At 33.6% G+C, this 18,918-nt stretch overlaps 1 protein-coding gene across 6 annotated transcripts in view; it reads right to left on the bottom strand.

Moving 5' to 3' along the window:
* ATF2 (activating transcription factor 2) overlaps window positions 1–18,918 on the bottom strand; it is a 121,908-nt gene that overhangs the window by 54,855 nt on the left and 48,135 nt on the right. For 4 of the 6 annotated variants that reach the window (XM_036744575.1, XM_036744577.1, XM_036744579.1 and 1 more), the window contains 3 exons: window positions 5,525–5,621; window positions 812–930; window positions 540–668 (listed from right to left, as the gene is read on the bottom strand). In XM_036744575.1, the coding sequence (XP_036600470.1) occupies window positions 540–668; window positions 812–930; window positions 5,525–5,621 (345 nt within the window). The remainder of the gene's footprint in view (window positions 1–539; window positions 669–811; window positions 931–5,524; window positions 5,622–18,918) is intronic. The other 2 variants (XM_036744581.1, XM_036744580.1) reach the window with 1 other exon arrangement.

The raw sequence follows: 18,918 nt of genomic DNA on the forward strand, positions 1-18,918 counted from the left end.
AGCACTGTATGTTTAGAAGGCATAGAAAAGAAAGGCAGGAACTTAAGGCTGTAAGCCTGTAAGAAAGCATTTAGATAAGGATGAAAAATAATAAAAACAGAAATGATACTGCCATGGATGTAGATAGACTGCATATGTAGATTTACATAAATGATATGATGATCTGTTAATTAACATACAGGCTTATATCTACAACATGCAGGTCAGAAAAACCTACCAAAGAAACTGAGTCATAAGTTTGAATTCTCTGTTTTGTATTAATATCCTAATTTATACCTAAAATTGTTTCCCTCTGTTTTTGTCTATAACAAAGGTGATATTATTATTCAACATACATATAATCTTTATTTTTCTGAAATCCTTGAGTTTTCTTTTTTAATTATAATGCTTGTTGTCATACATACAACTGTCAACAAGATGGTATAGTAAGTTTATACTCATTTATTAAATGTACAATTTATTCAGAGTATAAAGCTTTAGGATGGTGACTAATTTATTCTGTTAAATTTGAATTTTCCCAATAAATATAAATATCTAACCTTTTCATCACTGGTAGTGGATTCTGGGTGAGGTAAAGGACTATCCTGATGAGATGTCTCTACAGCAGAAGGCTCTTCAATTTTGCTTCTTATGATGGGTGTTGCAAGAGGGGATAAATCTAGAGGCATCTAAATGCAAATGTTCATTAAAATAAAGTCATTAAATGCAAAATAGAAATAAAGTAAACAGGCAAACACATGAATCAAGATACTACAATAATAGCTAGCAGTATCCTTATGAAGTCTTTAAAGTGCAAGCATTGCCAACATACTTTTTTAATGTCATCTTCTGAGGCTTTTTTGAATTCATTTTCAAAAGGACTCGCTAGCTCATTGAACAAACCCACTTCTTCACAGTTCTTCAAGAATCGTGTTGGTGTTGGTGTCTGATCTGAAATTAAATGTAAAGAAATAATCATATATCATTTTAAGTATCAGAAAAGATACTCTAAATTTTGGCTATTAACACAAAAACAGCAAATAATTGATTCAGTCAGCTGCTTATCTTTTCTTTGGAAAGAACTCTTCCTTTAAAGCAAACAAGATTTAGTTAAATTTCTACAGCAAACAAAAGGCTCCTCTATAAAGGTTCCTTTATAGAAATAAGTTTAAGAGAAGTCTTTCCTGCTCATCAGTGGGATAGCTGGCTATACCAATGTGCTCAGGAATCAATTATTTTTAATCAAAATCGTTACTACTATCCAACATGTCAGTACAGTCATTTTAGGTTTCTCTGTAAGAAAATGCAAAATAGAAGTAGCTGAAAATGAATAAGCTTTAAGAAAAAAAATCAAAGAAAAGGTCTTATTTATAAACTTTCCCTCCCACCAACTTTTGATAATTTATATTGAAATCAGTTTTTTTGGGGGGGGGAAAGGGGGGGGTAATAAAGCTTAATAGGCAGGCTAAAATGTCAATATAATAATACCACAGAGAAAATATTTTTAAGATCTTAAAATATCTACTTACCATGTTCAAAAGCTAGCTCAATTTTAAATGCTACCTATGTTTGTATCAAGTAAGCAAAGTGTCAAAAATATATCTTCCACACCATGTACATTAACAAGTAATAGTAATACTTGTGTTTTCTAACTTAGTAAAGATACTAAGATATTTGGATTTGTGTGTACCTACTACATATAGTAACATGTATATAGTATATACACACACCACAGCTAAAATAAAAATGCCTGCTACTGAATGAGGAACAAATAGCAGATTTATGCATTGTGACAATTTAGCCTTTTATTTCCAATGTCTATTAATCTGTATAACTACGACTTCTGCTTTAATCAGCATTATTATCACATGAAATTGTGTACAAATTTTAACGTATCTTGCAGTTCAAACCAAGGAGCCAGGTTCAGCTAATCAAAGTATTTTCTGATACTATCTCCCTGATGTGAAAAATAAACTCTAAATTTCAAGCACATCAATGAAAATTCAAACAGGTGAACTGATAATTTATGAATTTCCTAATTGTTCTATCTTTGCTACAAACATTAATTTGCTAGTATTTGATTTGGGTCTACACAGTTACAGAAAACATTTGTGTATTTTTAATATATGTGTGTATGCATGCATATGTGTGTATGTATATATACACACACACATAAAAAAACACCAAGTATACACACACAAAAAAAACCACAAGTATTTTTTGTATATACGTTTGCATATATACGTATGTGTGTGTATGTGTACACATATATATATACACACACATATGCATGTATACATATTAGTATAAATACAATATATCTTTATTATATTGTGACTCATTGTGTTCATAATTTGGTACAATACAGGTCTTTCTTGGAGCCTGTGCATGGCTTGGAGTCTTGTTTAAAGTTTTAAAAGGATTTCATTACAGCATTATCTTTTTATGTAACACTTATCTATCTATAAAGCAATCCTGTAACATGCTCCTAAGGAAGAAAGTTGTATAGTTAATTTCCAGTGTAACTGTATATATTTCATCTCGTGTCCATCAATGATTAATTAACACACTATGTGTGTGTGCTGACTTGTTTATTCAACTGTTCTCACTAGGACAAGGGGGAAAAAAGTAACAAGTTTTTATTTAAAAAAGGTTTAGCTTAATCAATTTTTATCAATGAATATAGTAAAATGTAAAGTGGCCATAAATGAAAGAAGACATAAAACAAAACAAGCCATTAAGAATGAGAACTCAAATGTCAACACAAATACAACCATTAATATGGTGAGTATTGATGAATATTAAAAATTATATGTTGCATAATCAAAATGATTAACTTATATATGTATATATGGATGTTTTTATTTGATGCTTTTAAATATGTCAAATTCCACGACTTATAAATTTAAACACAAATTCAAAATCTGAGCTCATGGAAGTATAAGGTAGTACTCTGAGAAGGTGGAATTAAAGTTTTAAGAATGTTTCTTCTCTTTTCTAGTCTTCACTACTTCCTCAAGAGCAAATTAAAATAGTATTCTCCAATAATTTAAGATTATTGGTTAAAATGAGTCTATTTAACACTCAATGCTGACATAACTGTTCAGAAGGTATACATTAGCTTTTTTGAAAACCAGTTATTCAAGAAAGACTGTTAGGGCAAGGCATTAAAAACAAAACAGCACTTATATGGCGTTTGCTGAGTGTTTACCTAAAAGTTAACTCATTTGATCCTCATAACAATCCTGGGAGAAGGTTCTGAGATTAACCATTTTACAGGTGAGAAAACTTAAGCAGACAGAGATAAGTGACTTGCCCAGGGTCACAGAGCTACTAAGTGTCTAAGACTGAATTTGAACTCAAGTCTTCCTGATTTAGTCCAGAGCTCTTTCTACTATGCCACCAAGATGCCTCAACAATTTGGAGGGTCCATTATAAAATATTCACAGAATTAAAAAATTTCTAAATTGGAAAGGATTTCAGTGACTACTTAATGTAACATGTATTTGGGGGGAAAATCCCCGACAAAATGCCTGCCAAGGAGCCATTTACCTTTTACTTGAAGACTGCCAGTAAGGGAGAACCCACTACTTCCTGGAGTGTCCTATTCAATTTTGGGCCACTAATTGTTAAGAAATTTTCTCCTTATATAAAACCTCAAGCCTAAATTTAGGCATAAAGTTACATCTAAAAAATTAATCTACAGAAGTTCTAAGTAATGGGTTGTCCATGACTGGAGGTCTTCAAGCAAAGGCTGGATGACCACTTATGTATGCTGTAGAAAGGATTCTTCTAATTCAGGTCCATACTGGATCAGAGATGACTTCTGAAGTCCCTTCCAACTTAGTGATTATATGCTTCTGAGTAAAGAATCACAGTGTTCATGCTACTCTAGGATTGTGAAATCAAGTTTGTTCTAGGCAAACTCCTAATGTTAAGTGTACAATACCTAAGACAATCTAGAAATGCATATCCTGTCTTCCTTTTGTCCTTCTGTTTGGATATTTTTAAAAAAAGTTTATTCATTTTTCCCTGTATACATTTAAGGACATAATTTGCAACTATGAAATCTTGAGAGAAAGAATATTTCTAAGATCAAGATAAAAATGAAGGCATTCTTGAAAGTTTATTAATTTATCTATCATGAATAATTTTTAAATATTCTGAGATGTTCTATTATCTAGTTTTTCCTGGTCTGTTTTTTTTTGAAGGGGTGTAGGCAGGGCAGTTAGGGTTAAGCGACTTGCCCAAAGTTATACAGCTTGTAAATGTGTCAAGTGCCTTAGGCCAGATTTGAACTCAAGTCCTCCTGACTCCAGGGCCGGTGCTCTACTCACTGTGCCACCTAGCTGCCCCTATTATCTAGTTTTTCATTACAAATATCTTGAACATTGCAATTGTAAATAATACTACACACCATTCTATCTCTTCCTCCAAATATATTGCACATTCAGTAATTCTTAAGTGGCACGATTTAAAAACTCTCTTGGACAATGTATCTATTTTCAAGTATTATATTTAAGGTACAGTATCATTTTTGCAAATATTATCCTTCAGAGGTTCACTAAAAAAAGTACTATTTAGACTATGTGTGATTTTTTAACTTAATTCAAGGCCTTAAATGCTCTGGGAAATTGAATACAAATTTTCAAAGACAAATGAGCAGTTCGTAATGATTTTTTAAAAATTTGAATATGGTTCTTGTTAATTTTATGAGGCAATGCAAAGAATATTTACAATTTTGTGTAAAATTATCAAATAAAAACTTCCATGTTTGTTTTTTTCCATAGCAGTTACCCATTAAATATGGAACTTCAGTAAAGATACAAATATGTATCTGCATATACATATATGGAAAAAATTCTATTACCTACAAGAGCAGGGAAAAACAATTAGCAAATTCACTAATTCTGTTTCTATTTTCACAACAAATTAATAAAGTTATGTGTTTTAATATGTTTCGGGAAAGAAAAATGGTGACTAAATTTTAGGCACTGTTGGGAGAATAAATTCCAAATTCTTTTTCTTTTATTCAGGGTCACTAATGATTTTAAATCTAGGTAGAACATCTTATTTCACAGATAAAATTAGCATGAAGAGAAGCGTAAACAGAATCCAAACTCATGAATTTGCTAATTGTTCTTCCTAATAGCAGACAGGTGTTTGGGCCTTATAAGTAATTTCTACAATACTCAGCAAATAAGGTTCAAGAAAGTCGAAAGTAACATTCACTTAATACCACAAATTCAATTATTAGCAACCTTTACCCTTATTATGCATGCTCAACAAAGTTCCCACTAATTCCACAATATTGACAAAGAAACCTACATTTAAAAGTACATAAAAAAAGTGAATGAATGGTCAGAAGTGGAAATGGATATGTAATGGGTAAAATACATGTTGCAAACATTTATTGCAAATGAAATTATTGGCATTTTTCACCAGTGTAAAAGGTATCACACAATTATGTACAGAAAATACACAAAAATTGTGCACATTCCAGGAGAACGATGTATATAAGCTATTAATAAAAGCATATACTAACCAGCCACAATGACACTGTCATTACGAGCTGGACCAAATTTCAGTGTCATCTCATGTTTATGTTTATGGACAGCCAAATGATCCTCGTTGGTAAAACGCTGTGGCAAAAAGTTTTAAAATATAGTTAAGATTTTCAATTTGATCAAAATAAATAATATGATATGGAAATTCATTTCCACAACATGTAAAACCACCATTAACATTGAAGTAGCAGTTTATCTGTTAACTACAAAGGAATCTATGTTTGTTAGTATAGATAACATAGTAGATACCAAGTGATCAGACAGAAGCACCCTAAAAATCTAAGAATAAATACTACAAAAATGTATCCTTAATCTGCACAACCCATTTGTGATGAACAATTTTAAAAAATCAAATTAAATAAACAATATAAATTTGTAGTCTTGCATTAATTTCCATGTTAAGGCATAACATTTTATGATTCTATATTCCATAGCAAATGAACACTTTCTAAAAATAACTGACTTTTGAAGACAGTATTTCATTTTTCAAGATTTAAAAAAATACTTACCACCTTACATTAAAACAAACTAGCTTAAATACTAATCTGAATTTGAGAAATTGTTCTGAAAATATTAGTCTTAGACAAATCAAGAAAAAATTTGCATTCTTTATATTCTGACATTAAACTGTATACATAATGGGCCACACACATAAAATGACCCTGCAAGTTGAATGAAAGGACTTGCCTGAGATTGGGCAACTTTAATTTAGGACTATATAGAAGAACATGCAGATGAGTATTACACACACAAAAAACACTTACTGTGTTAATAATCAACTAGTTCCCCAACTAGTTCTCAGTTTTACTAATTAAAAAAACTTATTTATGTTAAATGCTTTTGAACTTACTCTAACAAAAGTTGCTTTAAAATGGAACGGGAGAACATTTTAAAATTCACTTAAAATTAACTTTGTCGTTATAAAAACACAAAGTCTTCCCTAAAATTGGGCATGTACTATTTTCTATGCTATTTGCTACATATCAGATTCTATGTGTCCTAACATGAATTGTTTATATGCTCAAATGAGTACAAATATAAACCTTTGTAATGCCTACTACCTTCAGCACATCAACTTGCTTCAAAGAAACATTTATTAAATGTACATATTTTATATTCGAAAAAGAAAGTTTACCATTGATTGATATAATTAGGATTCCAGAGAAATCACTTTACAAAACTAAACCAAGCAAAGGATTCCTGCTCAGATGCATACTGCACTAGATTAGTAGTGTCAAACTCACATTTCCCAACTACATTTTAATCTGCTTCAAGCAGAGTTCTGTGGGCCTTTTTCTGCACCAGATTACCCTTCAGCTAGGAGCTATATTTCTCTAGGAGCTGTATCTTCCAGTGTTCATAATCACATATACTTTACCTCTTCACCAAAACTAATGATTCTAAAAACGTATTGTGACTAAAATTCTCTAATGAATAACTAAAGAATGACAGCCCCATTGTTCTAAGAACCTTAAAATATTAGACAATATATCCTGGAAGTTTGGAATCAAATGCAAATCTATGAAATACTGAATGGATCACAATCTACTTATCAATGTTATGAAATCCTTATAAGAAAAAAAAAGTCCCAAGTGGTCTACATAGGTTAGGTTTTTATAAAATTTGTCACCAAGAGTCTATCTTTCCATTAAAAGTGTGGAGCTCTGCTAGATAGCATTTTTTTTTTTTAGTGCTCTGCTAAGTTGTATGAAGTATATTGTCTATGGAAGCAACACCTATTTATGCAATGAAGAAAATATTACAAAGTTTAAACAATTATTCTGATGAGAAAAAAAGCAATGTGCATACATGTACACAGATTTGCTAGACTTAGATTTCTCTTTAAGTTTAAATACTTTGTATACTCATATGAAGGCATCCACTTCTCCTTTCCCTTCCCACTTCAACAGTGTTGCTCTTTCCTCAACAGAAGTATCTCTTAAAATCACTGAATCTGAGAGTTGGAAAAGATCTTACATTATCATTTAATCTACTGATTTTATTTTTATAGATGTATCAATTGTCTTCATCTGCCTGCACATTTTGTTTTGTTTTCGGGGTGTGGGCAGGGCTGAAGATCCATTGTTCACTAAATTAACCTGATTTTCTTTTAAAAACCTAGAATCCAATCATTCACTCAAAAAATATTGCTCTTACCATATGTAAGAATTTACTATGCTTTTTTGGGGGGGCGGGTTGAGGGGGAAGGCAGGGCAATTGGGGTTAAGTGACTTGCCCAAGGTCACACAGCTAGTGTGTTAAGTATCTGAGGCAAAATCTGAACTCAGGTCCTCCTGACTCCAGGGCCAGTGCTCTACTTACTGTGCCATCTAGCTGCCCTGAGAAGTCACTATGCTAAACGTAACGGGCTAAATGGAAAACCCTTTCTTAATCATTAATGTTCCTGGGTCTTTGATGAAATGTTTGAAAAGAGGAAAAATTAATCATCTGTTACCTGTTACCTAAGATCAGAATCTTGGACTAGAACGGTATCTTGGAGGTAAATCTAGTCCAACTTCACAACCAGTACAAGAATCTCTTCTATCTTTCAACCTGGCAGTTAGCCATCTAGTCTCTATCTGAACATTGCAAACAATGGGGAGCTCATTATTTTATAAGGTAGCATGATTAATGTATCTTTAAAAGTGTGGCATCTTACATTATTTTGTCAGCTGAATTTTGGGTTGTTCAAGTTCTTGCAACTGTGTAATATTTTGAGGCCATTACATAATATGTCCCAAACTCTTGCCAAAGCTTTAATTAAATCATAAAAGCCCATCTGAAATTATCTATCTTTATTAGTATATTGTGACTCAGTCACAATAGACCAGTAGATCTAGAAGTCTTAATTCTATTAGCAGATCTAGAGACCATACCTCCTTCTAATGCCAGATTTGCAATTAGCTTGCAGAACAAGGAACAGAAATGTATTTTCTCTTCTCCATGACTGTGCCTCAGAATTTTTCACTGCTGGGGTAGCAATTGTAATCAATTCCCTACTATCCTCAGGGGATTTCACAATTATCATTTCCCTTCTTAATGCATATACTACCATCCACAGTTCATGAAATTTGCTGTTACCAATCAGGCTTCAAGAAAATATTAGACTGATCTAGACTATTTAACACTATGTGCTTGGAATGTACACATCAATACAATAGCATACAAAATCCCCTTGGACTAGGTTTATAAGAACAACTCTGATGGAAGCACCACAGATACCAAGCAAAAGAACCAAATACCACTTACTTGTCCTAAAGAGACAGATAAGGGACATACAGGTAAAGTGCAGGTATACAGTATTTAGAAAATTACATAGGAAAATTAAAATATAGGGTGATTACCCTAAGTTCAAAACAATATGCACTGGGGTAGTTAGGTTTGATGTGAATAAAAAAACTCCTCCCGTCACCCTCCTTCCTCTCAGCCTCCCCACTGAAGGGGAAGTAGAAGGTGATTACATGACACTGGCACAGAAGGCGATTCTTGGTCAGGTACAAGTTGGACTAATGGTGTCTGAGGCATCTTCCAATTCTTAAATTCTGGGATTAGTAGCTCTGAAGCTAGCATTCCTCTCCCATTGAATTTAGGGACAATGCCAGAAAATATAACCCCCTGAAAAACTGAAGTTACTTAATTATCAACCCAAATTGAATGAAATAATGCTAGACTGTTTCCCAAACTGCTTAAAGGGTTAGGATTTCTCCCAGATATTACCAATCTGAAAGTAGGGTAAGCTAAAATTTGTTCATGACAAATGCAAAAAGAAAGGTGGTAGTCTAAATGGAGCCTAAGTCAACCAATCAGGCAATAAACATTAATTAAGTACTTATTATGTGCCACGCACTGTGTTAAGTTCTAGGGATAATAGAAAGCCAAAAGATGATCCCTATTCTCAAGGTGCTCACAGTTTAATGGGGACAACTGTTGAAATACGAATGTGTTCTGTCACAATCCATGTTGTACCTGGAAGATGTCCCAATTATTAAAAAGGTGTTCTCTCTAAAAGGACAGAGATCATATAATTCTCTTAAGTTCTCACAGTCCTGAATGTGACATAAGATTGTCCAACACCCCCTGGTTCTCACTCCATGCTTGCTAAGCAACTTTATGATTACCAATTTGTTTTCCAAGTTCCTTGCTGCCAGGAAAAGGGTACTCTGTGTTGCAGACCAAAGAACTCTGTTTACTAAATAGGTATCAGCAAATAATTAAGACCACATTCCAGTTTATAAAATCAGCCTGTAACAGTTTAGCATTAAGTGGTATCCCAGGGTCTGATCACCTTGGAGTGATCTGTTAAAACCTTAGTTTCTTCCTCTCACCTATCTAACTGCTATGGGTTTGAATCATGATGTCTAGGCAGATGACCCCTGGGGTTTAAATAGGTAAGACTAACCTTAGTTCAGCTGCATACTAAACATAATTACCTGAATAACACTTTAAATTCAGAATATTCAAAACAGAACTTGTTATCTTTCCCTACCACTAAATCATCTGTTCTTCCTCAACTTCCCTATTCCTGTGGAAGGAACCATATCCTTCTAGTCCCCTAGGTTTATAACTCTTGATTAATGCCTTTCTTTCACCTCTCGTATCTAGTCAGTTGTCAAGTCATGTCAAGTCTGTCTCCACGCTCTTTCCCATTCTGTCCATTCACAAGGCCACCATCTCAAGTCAAGCTTTCATTACTTCTTATCTCTATTACTGCAAGAGCCCCCTAATTGGTCTCCCTGAATTTAGTCTCTTCCTTACCCAATTCATCTTCCACTCAGCTGCCAAAATGATATTCCTGTAGCATAGGTCTGACCATATGACTCTTCTGCTCAAGAAGCTCCACTGGCTCCCTTTTGCCTCCGAGATGACATACAAGCTCCTCTTTCTGGCTATTACAAGCCTTTTACGATTTATCTTATCTTTCTAAATTTATTGCTCACTATTCAGCACTCCAGCCAAACTGTTCTTAGTGTTTCCTAAAGAAAATATTCTTCTCCCTCTAAAAAAGAGGCCTTTAAAACTAAATGATAGCAACTACTGCCAAATAAAATCCCCTAGAATATCATTTCAGAAATTTATCAAGGAAGCAAATGGGAAAACGTGATTTAGTTTACCCAACATGTATAACATTCATTCAACTTTAACTATAATTTGCAAGGCTTATAGAGGCTCTATCTATGAGGATAAAGATACCAAATATATTTATCACTGATACAGAGGGTATCTAGCATACATAAGTATCATGCCATTAGAACAAAATGGATTATGATCTAACTTTTAAAGAAAATTGATACAGTAGTCAGTAATTAAGAATAAGATATGGATAATAAATCTACCAAAATCTTAAAATGAAGCAGAGGATGACTGCTAATAAATATTGAGATATTGCTTAACATTTGCTACATTAAGAAAAGGTTGGTATCAGGCATTAGTGTGGCTTTAGGCTGAAACATATTATGGGTAAGACTACACGGACCAACACTATTATATTTGTGAATTTAACAAAACCAAAAGATTCAAAGAACAGTAAGACCTTAATGGAACTTTTCAAATAATCCATTCTACCACATCCCTCTGCTGCCAATTTATAGATCAGAATATTTGAAGCTCAAAAAAGTATCATTATTTGTCCAATGTCAAGAATTTAGTGGCAGTATTAGGGCATGAATCCAGGTCTAATTTTCTTATGCCAATTGCCTCTCAGTTCCATAGCCTGTATGGGATCTTGAGACAGTAACAAATTTTGAGAGACCTGAGACGTGTGCAAAATATTGAAACAAACACTCAAGAATTGCATGCCCATTCTCATCCCCAAAAGGAAAAAAAAAAAACAGAGATAGCCTTCTTCAACTGATTTTTGCAACCATGTTAAAAATATAATAATAAACTTATCTGTTTAACTAATGTTCCTGATCCCCTGAGACTGTCTTTCAACACAACTTCCTACAAGTATCTTTAGAAACTTAAGACGGTTATACAGAAATTGCAATAAAGCTGATGGTTGAATTCACAAAGAACAAATTGAATCGACAGATGATAAAAATCAGAACAACTTGGTGTCAAAAGCTTTTCATCATTATTATAGAGTGTAAAGTAGCCACTCAGATCTGCTACCTGGGATTATACTGTTCAACAATACTATATATTTGCAGGAAAAATAATGAGAAGACTCATTGACATTATAGCAATAGCAAATAACTACTGAGAGTGTGGGTAAACAATCTGGTCCTCTTCCAAGCAAAAATTTCAGAAAACAACCTTTTTAGAATCTCTACATATGAAAGAAAATATCCAATGGCAGTAAGGCAATTAGTTACTATTTGAAAACGTAATAAAATAAGCCTAAGATATACTCTATCTGTATTGATACCATCAAGAAAGCTCAAATGTACATCAAATGTCAAAGAGATTACAGTTCAACAACAGTTTATTTAGCCACACTTGGGTATACAAGAGAGCAATACTGTCAATGGTTTTCTCATCAGCTATCAAGAACAAGCACTGAATCCTCACTAAAAGTTACTATAGAGTGGACTTTGAAACAAGGATAATTGGTCTAGGATCTAGTCAAAGTATATTTTTTTATATAATAATGTACTAAAAGAATGTGATTCTAAGTTAAGTCCCATGATAAAGATAGAAGGATAACATTAAAATGAGATTAGCAGAAATGAGAATAGCAGAAATGCTATTTCTGCCTTCCAGTAATTTAGATTACCTAATACCAAACAAATAAACAATGAGGCTACCTAAAATATATGGCTGACCTGTTTGCAATAAAAACACAGTTTTGCAAAATCATAATCCAAATTATTATCCACTGCACAACCAGCCAAGAATAATGAATTCATTCTTTAAAACAAAGAACAATAATATGAACTTTCATGAGTGCAAGAATATTTGCTTCACTACAAAAATATTTCTTGAGTGTAAGATCTGATTAAGCTTTAGAAATGGTAATTAGGGAATGTTTAGGGGATCTATCTCTGGAGTTCTTTAAAAGTTAAGGAAAATAATTATTTTAGGTAGTTAAGAGTGACCTGCCAAGAAGCAGGCAGATAAACCAGATGATTTCTTCATGCTCTATATAACAGGATGATTTTTATAAACTCTATGACATCTGGAAGACAGTTCTGTGGTTCCGAAATCTTACAGAACGCACACAGAAAGACATCCAAAGAATCTATCGATCCACAAATCTGTGATTCATTGATTATCAGTCAGCCTTATTGTATAGATAAATTAAAGCACACTGATTGTAATGCGAGGTCTCCAATAGGTCAATATATTTCAAAGGCTCCCAAAATTACTTAGGTTGATTATGGTCTATGTAACTAAAGGAAGTTACTGATTATCATCATCTTGTTTAATAGATGTTTTTCTTTTAAACTCACCACTGAACACTTTACAGTGCCATTCTCAAATGCTAGGCCTGTTGAAAAAAAGACTTAGCAGGTGTATGTGAAAGGGCCTTATTTTATACTATTTAAAACCACAACAAAAAATTGAAAACCATGATAAGTTTCTTATATGCTAAAACATTAAAATTTTAGATTAAATATTAAGGAAATAGTTTTATCAATATTTACATATCCTTCATAGGCAAACATATTGTCAATATGAAGCACTGCTTTTCAATGCAAACTCCATTTAAAATGAATATATGTCACTGAAACCAAGTTCTAATATGAAATGAAGTCTTCTATAATATAAAATCTGATATTTTTATTGAATTATTTGGAATGCTACTTCAAAATGAATTTCAATAAATTAGTGATGATTTCCCACAAATACATGGAATACCAAAATAGCAACATAGGTTTTGTTGCATATTAAAAAAAAAAGGAGCAGCAGGTGACAAATGACATTTTAGAGCTTCAGTAAAATAAGGTTTTCTCCATCACATGTTTAGTAATTTATAGGTATAAAATTTAAAGTTAATGTTAATTTTATATTGAAGTATCTAAATCAGAATGTCAACCTTAACTAGCTATAAAAAATCTGCAGCAGTATTTGATAAATTAGACCATTTAACTTCAAGGACATTGTTGATACTTTTAAAGCCTATTTAATGAGCAAACTATTAATACTTTACAAGATTTAATATTAATTGTTTACTGCTGACACTAGCTAGATTTTGTTGTGGCTAGTACATGGAGAAAGTGTGACAATAAAGTAATATTTTTTTAAGAAAAAAGACAACATGGCTTGAATTTATGCTTCCAAATGAGTGCTGTCTTCTGCAGTGGTCACTTTACGAAACTACATAATTTAGTTTGAAGATGCTTCTATTACCTAAAAAAAATTCGGAATTGTTCCCAAGAAAAACAACTAGACTTGTAGTCAGAGTATAAGTCATAAAAGATAAATGAACCTAATTATTTTATAGTTACATTTCACTTTTCAATCCAATCATTCATTCCTGAGTCAGGCAACTTTTGACTATTTGAAAAAAATAAAATAAAATCTTCAAAAGAAGAATAGCTGCCACCTCTGAGGCTATCCAAAATGATATGTTGTTGCTCTGCAAACAATTTCAAAATTGTTTTTAGGTTATGGCATTGATGACATAAACGTAGAGCTTCCCAAAATTCTGCTGGGGCAATATTCACTTGAATTTTAAGTTCTTACTTTTAAGTTACATTTTGGCTACATCCCATATCCTGAATAAATTTAACAAAATTTTCAAAAATGATTCTATAGCCACCTGCTCACATAAAAAGTTGCTAATTTAAAAACAGTCCCATTTGTGTACTGAGACTTCAAATGGAACATACTACAACATAACTAACAAACTATTCTGTAGGATAGTTTTTTATACCTGTAAAATTCACTTAGGTATAAAAGGCAAATAGATTTAGTCTACTTACATTCAAAATAAGATTCTTTATACATTATGACCATATTACAAAAGCAGATTTATACACACACACACACGTGTATATATATGCCAAATTGACATTTTATTTCTCTTGTGATAAGCACTCTAATACTTTAGTGGATCTATAATCTCATCAAAGTAGGTATTCTCTCCAATGATGCAGGTGCAGCCCATTAATTTCTCCTGATTTTATATGACTGCTCTCCAGAGCCACAGGAGATACAAGCCAATGTAGTGTAGAAGTCTTTCTTAAGTTCACCTGACAATGTGAAACTATCAGTGAGGTACAAGCTATCCAGCTGCAATCTCTCATCATGCAGCAAAGTCAATCTTGTTTTTCAATCACACATTTCTTTGATTATATCCTTCATACTACTTCATAAATACTTTTTTGTAGTATATTGCAACCTGCTCATTCCCACCATGTATCTGCCCACTGCCTTCTGGGTGATCCTCGAATTCATATCTTCATGACTTACAGCTATACGTCCACACCAGTTCAGAATTATAAAGATAGGCCTTTGCTTCAGAAAGAAGCTTGAAGAACTTTGTAATTTTCCAAAAATCTAGTCCACTTTCTTCTTCCTGTTAAATTATGGGAACAAATCAAACTGTACATTTGTAGGATTTGTACAAGCTTAATACACTGCTCAAAGAACACTACAGATTGTGCATCCAAACGCCCATCATAGTCCAGACAATAGGCACTCTTTATGTACTGGTTTTTTTTTTCCTTTGTGGATAGTTGGTCAAATTCTTTTGCATGATTACCGACTCTCAGGAAGCTCTGTGATGTCCTGGGAATTAATACATTCAACACAATGTCATCCACATAAACAAAAGCTTTTGGATCTCGCTATGTACAGAGAATCCTTCTCTTCAACTTGACTTCTATGCTGGCTCTCATCCATGAGAAAGACAGCTCTTGATATAAATGATCACAGGGTAATAGATCAAGGTTACCTGTTTCCTCTTTTAAGGAATGTCATATGTTTACATATGCAAGAAAGATACTTATTAGAAAGCCTTAAAGGTAATGTTTTGCTTTACCTAATCAGATGCATTCATAAATCAGAAAGTTCAGGGCAGCGTGATCTTGTATTCTCTGTATCTTTAGTTGAGGTAAAAATTTAATCTTGTGGAATACAGCATCCAAAAGCCTGCCTGCTCTTCACTAACACTGCCAAGAACATTCTTAATGTACATGCAATTATTCTCATTAAAATTTTATATAGATAGGAAAATGGGACATGAGTAGGTAATTATTAAGGTACTTTTGGTTCCTTGTTTTGAGAGGTGGTATTAAGGCTTAATATTTTTCCTACATCTTTGCTGTTATCACTCCCTTCAGATGCTATGAAAACTGTGCTCCTTCCAGAACAGACCTTTACACTTTTTCTAATCTGGCTACTTTCTCCACTTAGTTTTCCTCTATGAGGAAATTTCCTCTATGAGCACATCCAAGACTATTCTATGTAGTTCGATTGAAGGGTGCTCTATTGTTCAATCTATATAGTTCAAGGGAAGGGTTCTTGATGGTTAAAAAAGAGAAAAGTTTGCTGTTTAAAAACAACCATCTCTTCTATTTGCGGATGTCCATCTTTTTTCTGTTTTTCCTCCTTCAAGTTTTGTCTTTGTATGTCCTGAGAATGATTTTTCTTTGCTCTCTTTTCCAATTTTCTTTAAACTCATTTCCCCCCCGCTAAGATTTCACAAAAAAACTTCCTATTCTGAATTAATATTGCCATTAGCTGCCGTATCTCTCTGTCTGGCAAGTCAAAGTCTTCTGCTGAGTAAGGCAGTTTTAGGGCTATTTTTGGTCTTCTTGTTGCAGCAGTTAATTTGTACTGGTTATTATCTCTGAATGAAATTTTTATAATTGTGTTGATATACTTTCCTCCATCCATTTCTCATTTTTGGCATCAATAACCTGTGTAAATAAGCTATGTGGGAGTTGTTTTATTGGACATTATATCTTTTCCTCATTTTTATTCTTCCAGATTTGTACTAATTTTGATCTTGGTGCTAAACAAGACAGTAGTCTGACTGTATACAGATTAAGGATAATGGTTTGATCTAACTGATTCCTGTTTGTGAACATAGAAGCAATTTAATTTTTAGTCATGTTATTGGGTTCTTATCATATCTAATACATATCTATCTAACCATGAAATACAGGGTTTCCCAAAAGTCTTAGTGCAATTTTAAGCTTTAATAACTTGAACCAACAACATTTCTTGCCATCTTTGCATCTATAAATTTTGCATTTCAGTCACTAAATATCAAAGTATATGGTGATTTACTAAGGAGGGTCTTTTCAAGTTCTCCAAAGAGTATTTCAATTTCTTCATCTTCTGCAGTAGCCGCATAAGCTGCTATTATCACGGTGGTCTTTTGGTAAATTTTTATCCTGAGCACTACAATTTATTAGATCACCAAACACCCTATGAAATGATGCTTCTTATTGCCTTTGCATAGATGATAAAAACCAACTTCCCCAACTTCTTTATTTATCTCTCCAAGAAAGGCCTAAGAGCCTTCCTTCCATTTAGAAGCAACTTTCTTTTGTTGTCTGACTGGTAAGTCAACAAGCATTTATTAAATAGCTACTACATACCAGGCACTGTACCAAGTTCCAAGGATAAAAAGTAAAAAAGACAGCCCCTGCTCGCAAGGAGCTGTTTCCAGGAGGAGACAGTATGAAAATTAACTACAGGATAAACTAGAGATAATCAAAAGTAGGGACTAGCATTAAAGCAGAATCACCAAAGGTTTCTTATAGAAAGGTGTGATTTTAGCTAGGGCTTGAAGGAAACTAGGGAAACCGGGAGTCTTAAACTAAGATGGAGAGAATTCCAGGCACAGCAATTAGCCAGTAAAAAAGAGTGTGTAGAGAAACAGCAAAGAGGCCAGTGTCACTGGATCACAAATAATGTGAGGGTGAGTAAGGTATAACAAAACTGAAAAGGTGGAAGGGAAGTTGTTAATATCGAAGAGGATTTTATATTTGATCCTGGAGGTGACTGGGAAGGGAGCCAGTAGAGTTTATTAAAAACTGAGGGGGGATGGAGGAGGAAGAAAGAAGAGGGTGAAAATGACATGGTCAGACCTGTGAATCAAGGAGCTCAATTTGACATCTGAGTACGAGATGGATTAGAGTGGTAAAGACACTTGAAGCAGAGGGACCAACCAGCAGTCTGTTGCGATAGTCCAGGAATGAGGTGATGAGGGTCCATATACCAACAGTGATACAATTCCATCCCTCTTATAGTTTGTTATATGTTGTTCAACAGATGAGGATCTCATAGTTAGTGTATTAACAGATAAGGTAAGGTTTATAGTTGCCCAAAAACGGTGTGATTCTTAGGACCATCTGCCTCCATTTCTATCACTATGACAGCATAAATGCAGAAGCTTAAGGGGGCCAAATGGAGGTATTTCACATTTTTCCTTGTTTCATGGGTTACCATACCCAAAGAATTCATGAGTAAGTGGATAATGGGCAAGCAATAACTTCTTTGTACTCTTCAAAACTGGTCTGCAGAAATCAAATGGTGTCCTGCTGAGGCTTATAGTTGGGGCCTTTCCTGTTCAGTAGACCCAACAGAGAAGTTGCACTAAACTGACATACACTTCAAGAACCTCAGGTCCTCTCTACAACATAATGAAGTTAATAGAGTCTCCTTTTGGAGACGCAAATAGAATGCATTTCAGAAATTCAATCTATTTATTATTTCATAGCATCTAAAGATTCTCAAGCTATGACCTCTTGGGAGAAAAAGCACTTATACTTTTCCAGGCTCTATTGAAGGATTTGACAAAGTACCTTCCAGGAGTAGACACTGTCCAGGTACTGGAAATGTAACAACCAAAACCCAAACGGCCCCTGACTTCAAAGAGCTTACATTCTGCTGAAGAATGGCAACTAGTAACAGTAACTTAGAATATAATACATGTGAGCATACCTTTCCAGGGTATGCCTTCTACCTTTCCAGAAAAGGTAACATAAAGTTTTCTCTGTACAATACTAAGAATATAGGGAGCACTTCATTACGGATAATGCAAGGACAATGGTATTGATAATAATAGATAAAACACTATGTAACTACTTTATGTAATGTGTTTATGTAAGAGATTTACATTAACACAATTTTTGACTGGATGTAGAATCTCATAGGATTTGGGAAATTTCCTTCTATTCTCCAAGAATATAACGAAGTATTAAATTACAAAATGTGATACAGCCTGCTTTAGTTGGAAAAAACTACTTAAAGGAAAATGGAAGAAAAAAAGAAAACTTCCTAGGGGGAAAAATTACTTCATTATTCTATTTCTCTACCCCAGCCTTTTTTGGGGGGAGGCAAGAGGAGTAAGAAGGGGATGGGGAACATGACAGACCTGATTTGCTTGAGGCATTAAAAGGTCAAACAATTTGCTCAGTGTCACACAGAGATGGGATTGGGATTGAACTTCTGATAGAACTGACTCTGAGAC

This window comes from Trichosurus vulpecula, chromosome 2 (genome assembly GCF_011100635.1).
Source record: "Trichosurus vulpecula isolate mTriVul1 chromosome 2, mTriVul1.pri, whole genome shotgun sequence".
Taxonomy (NCBI): domain Eukaryota; kingdom Metazoa; phylum Chordata; class Mammalia; order Diprotodontia; family Phalangeridae; genus Trichosurus; species Trichosurus vulpecula.